Consider the following 8,531-nt stretch of genomic DNA (forward strand, 5'->3'; position numbering starts at 1 on the left):
CGAATACAATGTGATTGCAGTTGCCCATGTATCTACGACCCACGGAGTTAGACCTGGCTCCATGGCTCTTAGTTACATGAAGTTGGCCTACAAACATGCCGACCGTAGAAACATGCGGTGGTCTTGTGGATATCATTTTTTTAGCCTGAAGTGGGTGCCTTAATTCAAATATTCTTGGTTAAATGAAAAGCGTTCACATTTGGAGAAAAACATGATGAACTTTCTGAAAATTACAAGGACCGATTTTTCAAAACACGATAAATATCTTTTTAAAACATGATGAACAGTATTTAAATACAAGATGTATAATTTTTTTTAAACTAGATGGGTGTTTTTATAATAGTCCTTGATTATTTGTTATATGCGCGATGACCACTTTTCAAAAGCACATTGAACCTTTGCTAAAAGCACGATGAACAATTCCATTTACAGAGGTGACCATATTTTTAAATGCGCGATAAAATTTTAACACGACAAACTTTTTTATGTAAACAACGAGCATTTTTAACAAACATGCGGGACATTTTTAAACTTCGTGAGAAATCTTTTCAAAAAACGATGAAAAATTCTTTATACATGACGGTAAATTTTTTAATACATGATGTATATTTTTAAAATACACTGTGAAAAATATTGTACTAACGTTTTCTAAAGTATACAATAATTATTCTATAAAAACACACCAAGATCATATTTAAATTCGCGATGAAAAGGCGATGAACATTTATTAAAATATTTTCGTAAATATTGGCTAATTTTTAAAACAAAAAACACGGACATTTTCTATACAAGATTAAAGATTCTTTTACATACAGTTTTTTTTTGTAAAGACACGATGTCCATTTTTAAAATATTCATTGAACATTTTTTTGAAATACAAGATAATTTGTTCTTGAAAAGCACTATCATATTTTAAAAATACATGATAAAAAATAGAAATAACTAAAAATAGGAAATAAATGGGATAAAATCAGTAAGAGAAGGATTGTTTTTGGAAAAACTTCAATTCACTTTACAAAAAGTGTGTATTTTTAGATATATTCATGTACTATAGTTGGACAATGAAAATGAATAAAAATCCTGAATAGAACACCAAAATATTACAAAAAACAAAAACAAAAAGAAGAGGACGAAAATCAATAATATTAGTAAAACAAAAAAAGCAGAAATAAAGATAGAAACCAGACCAAAAAGCATATTAGAAAAACCAAAGACAAACACTCAAACAAATCGTTAGGAACCGCTTCCTGTTCGTCTACTACTGAGGTGACCCAGTAAGTGATAAACAGCCTTTTCGCTGGCTTATCAGTGTGAGAGCAAAGTGCTGAATAGCCTTTTCGCTAGCTAGTGAGCTATATCTCGCTTATTGTAAGACGGACGGACAGCTCGCCAAATGAGGGTTGCGGTTTTCAGAACTTCCACGTGATAGAGAGCGCATATTCATCAAACATTTTCTGAAATACACGACAATTTGGTTTCAAGAAGCACTATGTATATCTTACAAATACATGATAAAATAAAAATAGAAAAGAGATGCAAAAAATTATGTAAGAAACAAAAAATACATAAAAAATTCAATTTATTTTACAAAAAAGTCTGTATTTCTAGATATATTAATGTAATATAATTGGACAGTGAAAAATAAATAATAGCATGAAAAGAACACTAAAAATATTACAAATCACAAAAAAAAGAGGAAGAAAATAAACAATATTAGAAAAACATAAAAAACAGAAATAAAGAATAAAAACCAGACCAAAAAGCAGATCACAAAACCAGACAGAGCACATCGTCTTGGTCAAAGAAAAGCTGTGAATGTGCATACCTTTTCATGCGCACTACGCTGGAAGTGGAAGTGACAAAATTCCAACAGTTCATCGCGCAATCTAGTTGAAAAGACGACACAATGTAACAACATATCACAAAGAGGTAGGATGGTGCTATCTAACAAAACTGCAGAGGTCACAGTTAAACTGAAATCTCAAATTCTGATCTTGTCTTCACTCCCACTTGTTGCTCTAGCCACATGCCAGTGGCCATACAATACAGGCTATGCAATGTATGTTCTCATCAACCTACAGTTTCACGCAAAGCTACTCTAATAGATAGATAGATAGATAGATAGATAGATAGATAGATAGATAGATAGATAGATAGATAGAGATATAAGATGTCATGCGACACAATGTCACAAGGAACGATAGCATAGTGCTAGCTAGCCAAACTGCAGAGGTCATAATTTAACTTAAAACAAGCTGGAGCCATCTTCACTGGTCTTCCTTGGCTTCTACCACCTTGTTGGCTTTGGAACCAAACGCAAAAGCAAAGGCCATAAATGTTAATGTCATCTTGGCAGCTAACTCGAACACACCCCGAGCTCTCATTGCGTACCGCATCCAGCGCCTGCATGTATATCATACTATGAGATTTTACAGGTACCAACTCCTGTCAAACAAAACAAACAGGAAACTAATTAAGGCAGAAATATTATCCTACAGAGGGTCATCTGCTCCTTGAGTGGCTTGTACAGAAAGATGCTGGCCAGTAGTGGTGGAAATCTTCCCCGCGTTATAAATCTCATCAAACAGCTCCTTCTTCTTCTGCTCTGCTTTGGATATCGCATCATACAGCTCCTCCTCCTTCTGCTTGATCTTTGAAGCTTGCTGGATTGATACACAAAAATAATGATGAGTGTCCCGACTTCGTATCATCAATCATTATTAGGTAAGCAACTAAACACGGAGATTGCGATTGGTAAATACTAGTACCTCTTCTGTTAATTAATGTACGACGTTTTGGCAGTTCAACCTAAACTGCCAAAACTGTCTTATATTAATGAACAGAGGGAGTAACTAAGAAGGAAACAGTACTGCCTGTGAATTAAGTGAGGTTTGCAAATAGTAACAGCATCACATACTGTACTTAGGAAGTGCAGCAAGCGGAATTTGCTAAAGGGGCGAGCCAATATGTAAAACTATATGCTTGCTTTTGTTGCAAATAAAGAAAGGGACATGTTAAATGGTTATTACTTGAAATCAGTTAACATGGATGGATCGATGACAAGTACTTATGAAATGAAGCATGTCCATGGATGTGTGCTTATGAAATGAAGCATTGATGAACTAGAAAGGTGCAGCAAGCAGAAAACAGCAATCTGATGTGTTGCAATTGATACTGCAATTAGCTAAAGGGATGAGCAAAAAGTCATCATGCTCAAATCAACCAGGAAAAATATAAGGTTGCTTAGTGATATCTTCTCTCACTAGAAGCAGCAGTACATCACGATTTCCAGGTTCAGGTTAGGTTAAACAAGTACTATGATGCTAACAAATCTTGATCTTCCACACAAACACACAAAACCAGTCTAAGAGCTAACAGAAAAGGAGGCAAAATCTTGCTCTTTCTTTTTTCTGAACTAGTTCAGAAAAAAAAAAGGAGGCAATCTTGCTCATGTTTCTGGCTAAGGCTAACAAAAGAGACACATACAGGTGCTATTTCGATCGCACAGATTTCGATTGTCGCAGGCTACCTCCCTGATGGGCAAAAGGTCATGATGCTCAGATACCTCACTGACGAGAGAAAAGATGACAATTTTGGTGAAGACACCTCACTAAAATGATGAGCAAAAGGTCATCAAGCTCAGATCAACCAGGAAAATAAGGTTGCTTAATGATATGATTTGCATTCAGTGCTCTTGCTAGAAGCAGCAGAACGTCAGGATTCCAAGATGCTAACAAATCTTGCTCTTCACCACATACACACACACAAAAAAAAGTAATCTTGCCCAAAAAAAGGCAATCCTGCTCTTGTTTCTGGCTAGCAGAACAGACACATACATGGACATGGCGCTATTTCGACTGCACAGAATTCGACTATCGCAGGCTACCTCGCTGGAGAAAAAGATGTCGATTTTGGTCAAGATACCTCGGTGGAGTTGGAGAGGTGGCGGGAGCGCATGAGCCTGCTTGGCACGAGCCGGCGTCCCTCCTCCGCCTGCGCTCGCTGGAGCAGAGAGCCACCGAGCCTCCTCGCCGCGCATCGAACCGCCGCCATCGTCGCCGGCCTGCGAACAATTGGTCAGGGATTAGGACGACACGTCCGTCAGGAATCACCACCGCCGGCCCCCGCATACACACACAAACCCCATCGATTGGGTTGCAGGCCGTGGGCATTTCGGCGAGCGTACCTTGCGGATGGGGGGCGTCTCTTCCTCAGGCGGCTAGGGTTCCTCGCTCGCCGTCCTCCGCCTCCGCCTCCGCCTCCGCCGACGCCGAAAGTGAGTAGGTGGGTTGGGGTGGGTTCCTGTGTCTCTCCCCGGAAGTGAGTGGGTGCGCCAACTTATAGCCTTGCCAGCAGGCCCGGCCCAAATGTGCGCTTCTTCTATTTTTTTTCCTCTTTTAACTCTTTTTGGCATTGTCTCAAAAAAAAAAGAACTCTTTTTGGCAGAAACTAGCAATGCCTGTGCTCCTTGATACAGTATGCATGTATGGAGTTATTTACCCCTCAAAAAAATATGGAGTTATTTACCCAAAACCATCACACTTTGAGCCGCAATTGTCATGGTTTAGTTTTTCTCCCGCGCTACCCATGGCCACCAGCTCCGGCGGGCAACAGATTCAACGACAACGGTGTGAGTTCTTCCGGCCGCAAGCGCCGGCGCCCGCAATGTGTCACCGTTGGCACGTTCACCCCCAACCCCGATGGCGTCTGTGACCTCGATTCGGAGTCATCAGCGGAGGAGAAAGCTCTCCTTCCGCCGCCATCATCTTGTGCGGAGGAGGCGGTGAAGGCTGATGCGGAGGCTGCAGCGTAGAGTGCTGCCGAGGTGTCGTCGAGTCGTTGGGGAAGGAAGTACTCCCATACGCTCCATCGCCACCAAGGCAAATCTGACTATGCCAAAATCTAGGGTTAGCTCTAGCACTAACTGTGTAGTTTAGTTATTTGATTGTCTCCTCAGCAAAATCTAGGGTTAGTTCTAGCAATACCGCATAGTTTAGTATGTCTAAATCTAGTTCTAGCAAGTACTGAATTTGGCATAAATCTCTTGGTGATTGTTAAATTAGGTCTGAATTTAGTATCCTCTGAAGTTCTGATGCCCTGAATTTAGTATTTCACTAGTGCTAATTTATGATATTTTCTAATTGGGCTACTGTACTGAAATCCAGAGCTGTTTTTTGTAGTGTCCGTATATATTTTCTTGTGAAACTGTATTCAGAATGTCGTTACTTTGTTTTCTTCTTTAGGCCTGAAGATCTATGGTCAATATATTTCGGAAAAAGTTTGCCCTTGTAAAGATGCGTGAGAGAAAGTTTGCCCTTGTAAAGATGCGTGAGAGAGACATCAGTTCTGGTGGTTTGCTTAATGTAATGGAGTATGAAGAAGAAGAGAGTGCAACCAAAGCAGAAGTACAGGGGGGAAAGAGGAAACTGATCTGAAGGAAACAATTTCTACGAGATTAAGAAGAAGAGAGTTGAATACATGAATAGTACACACTGTGAGGGGGACACAGACCCTTAAGATATATATATATGACATAGACCAGGAGGAAGAGGGTGAGGAGGCACAAGAGATTCCGATTCCTGAGCCTGTTGAGAAGAAGGCAAAAAGAACAAGGCCTACCAGTAGGTCCCACTCTAGTTCTGCTGGAAGCATTAATAAGGATTAGTATTCATCTTTAGAAGAGGAAGATAGAGACTTTGAAGCAGATGATGATGGTAATGAACCAATGTCCTTTGTTATCCCCTCTGGGAGAACGAGTAGAGCTAAGAAAAGACCACACCTAGGGTCTGGTATGATGAGGACATGATGCATCCAGAGCAGCAATTCCAGCTAAGGTTGTGTTTCAGAGATGTTTACCAATTCAAAGAGTCTCTTGTGAATTTGCATGTCAAACAACTTAGAAGATACAAATATCACAGAATTGCAGTGATAAGATAATAGTATGTTGTGATCGAGAGGGTTGTTAGTTCCACATGGTAGCATCATAGATAAGTAATGAGCCCACTTTCTGCATTAAGAAGATGGTGTTTGAGCACACATGTCCCACCCAATTTGAGAAGACTAGGATTAGCTCAAAGTGGCTTGGCAACAAAATGCTTGAAACTATCCGATCAAACCCCAACAGTCTTTCCAAACTGCCCCTCATAGATACTGCTTGAGGCACATTTATGCCAACTTTCAGAGAGTTGGATCCAGAGGAGAGGATTTGAAAAAATGCATGGATGCAGATGCATATGCTAAAACTGAACATGACTTTCAGTTGACAATGAAGGGCATGAAGGCGGCTGTCCCTACTAAGCAAACTGGACCAGGCCCCTGTTGGCGTTATGAAGGTAAATTCTGATGCATCTTTCATTGTACTTCGAGTTTGGCAGCGGCTAGGGTCATTGCAAGAAACAGCAACGGCGAGGTCTTATTTAGTGCGGGCTGGATCCTCCCCGAGTGCAGAGATGCCGAAGAGGCTGAAGGGCAGGCGATGCTTTTAGGCATGCAAACTTTGGAAAAAATATATGTTGGTCCGACGATATTCGAGACAGACTGTGCGGCTATTGTGGAGGCCCTCAATGCAAAGTCAATGATCAGGCCAAGATGGTGGGCTACTTATAACGATTCTTTGGAATTGTTGAAGAATTCCCCATCCTGGAGAGTGACAAAGATTGGAAGAGAGAGCAATGTGGCTGCTCATAAACTTGCTGCTTACACTAGATCTAATGGCAGTTTTTTTATGATGAGCAGTGTGCCATGTAGTATAACTGATGTAATCTTGAAAGATTGTACTCCGGGTACAAGTAATATATAAAGCTTTCTTTTCCCCTCAAAAAAATAAAAGAATATAAAGATGAAATTAAATTTATTTTATCTAAGTATTCTACAAGGCACCCAGAAAACATAATAAGCCTACTATACATAGATATCCTCCAAGATTTTCTTTAGGCACAAAACTTGATTACACTATGATCTCATCTTATTATGTGCCTAATTATTTAACACTGACAAACATGATTGATCTAGTAAAGGTGCACAATTTCAGCCAAGATTAATGTTGCAAGGTAATTGTCTCGGCGCCAAAGCAGTTTTTTGGCACAAAGCTCTGATACAAAAAGGGAAAGGGATAATCACAAGTGCACATCCTTCTATCTAAGGTCACATACAACAACAATTTGAACATGTACTATTAGGAAATTGAAACCTCTCTTCAGTGTATATTTACTTAGAAAGATTCTCTCTAAAATAAACCAACATTATTTATCAAGTATTTATTTAGAAAGATTTTCTCTAAAATAAGCCAACATCATTCATCAAGGCCACCCAGTTCAGTGGTAAAACCAGAGGAGAGAAAGAGGAAAAAAGGACACATATATTTATTATATTTATAATCTGTACATATATACTGAGAAGAAACAAGAGCTCCGAGTTGAGGTTCTTCTTCTCTGCACCCGCCCGCACGCACAGCAAATAAAATCATTATTTTCACTAAGATCTCACAAGGGAACATGAAAAACTATCAGGTACCAGCAAATAAATAAAAGAGATCTCCCTGACCAAGCCCACACTCTCACTCTCTCCCATAACTTATAAGAAGCCAACCCAATAGTAGCCATGCAGTTGAAATTTTAGAACAACAAGAAAACACCATGATGCACACAATCAGGGAGGGAACCAAGCCTACCAAATCGAAACACATCGGGGATTGAGAGGGAGAGAGAGAAGGAGAAGAACAGGGGCAGGGGAGGAGACCTTGATATGGCGCAGGTGGACCAGGCGCGAAAGATGTGGACGACGCCGTCAGGATCAGCCCCATACATGGTTTAGACATCGAAATAATCCATGTTGGTCATGTGGCACAGCAAGCCATAATCAATACACCACAAAGAAACCAACAACAAATTAGTTATAAGAGAAACCAACAACATACATCACTTGACTAAATACAAAATGGAAGAGCATAAAATCTGCAGTTATAAGAGAAATAATATGGGCACATGCCTTTCTTTGATATCAAACAAATATCACATATCATAAGACAGTTATAAGAGAATGCATCAAGCTTAAACAGGAAGTCTGAGATGACAGCGCTGCTACACACTGTATATACACATACCTTCATTGTTGACTGATGTATATCAGGTTGTTGCTCGGCCCTTTCACAGTGTGGCTAGCTCGGCCGGTTGGCTTTTTGGCAGGGCGGTGTTTCCCTCAAAATCTAATCATACAAAAAGTCAAACAAATTTCACACATCGCATCATTGTCATAAGAACATGCACATAGGTTAAATTAAGAAGTCAAAGACAAATGGATTTTAGAATCCATATGTTTAGAACAACCAACCATTATTTGTAAGACAGTGCATGCACTTTTGTGCCACAAAGCAATCTTATAATGTTGAGGGAGACATATAAAATTAGTTGCCACAAACACAGACCTGAACAAACTAATAAATGAATACCAATGGCATTGCTCAGAAATTCTTCGAGATCATCACAATTATTTTAGTGCTCGCATGAACCTGCCAAATGTGGTGGTCAACATTT

General features: G+C 39.7%; 1 protein-coding gene across 1 annotated transcript; it reads right to left on the reverse strand.

Moving 5' to 3' along the window:
• Positions 1–1,960: 1,960 nt before the first annotated feature.
• On the reverse strand, positions 1,961–4,299 carry LOC119314047. The gene is made up of 4 exons (XM_037588958.1): positions 4,187–4,299; positions 3,925–4,063; positions 2,497–2,663; positions 1,961–2,403 (listed from the first exon to the last, which is right to left on the reverse strand). The coding sequence occupies exons 2-4, from the start codon at positions 4,051–4,053 to the stop codon at positions 2,268–2,270; spliced, it is 432 nt and encodes a 143-aa protein (XP_037444855.1). The 5' UTR covers positions 4,054–4,063; positions 4,187–4,299; the 3' UTR covers positions 1,961–2,267.
• Positions 4,300–8,531: the final 4,232 nt, after the last annotated feature.

This window comes from Triticum dicoccoides, chromosome 1B, assembly GCF_002162155.2.
Source record: "Triticum dicoccoides isolate Atlit2015 ecotype Zavitan chromosome 1B, WEW_v2.0, whole genome shotgun sequence".
Taxonomy (NCBI): Eukaryota; Viridiplantae; Streptophyta; class Magnoliopsida; order Poales; family Poaceae; genus Triticum; species Triticum dicoccoides.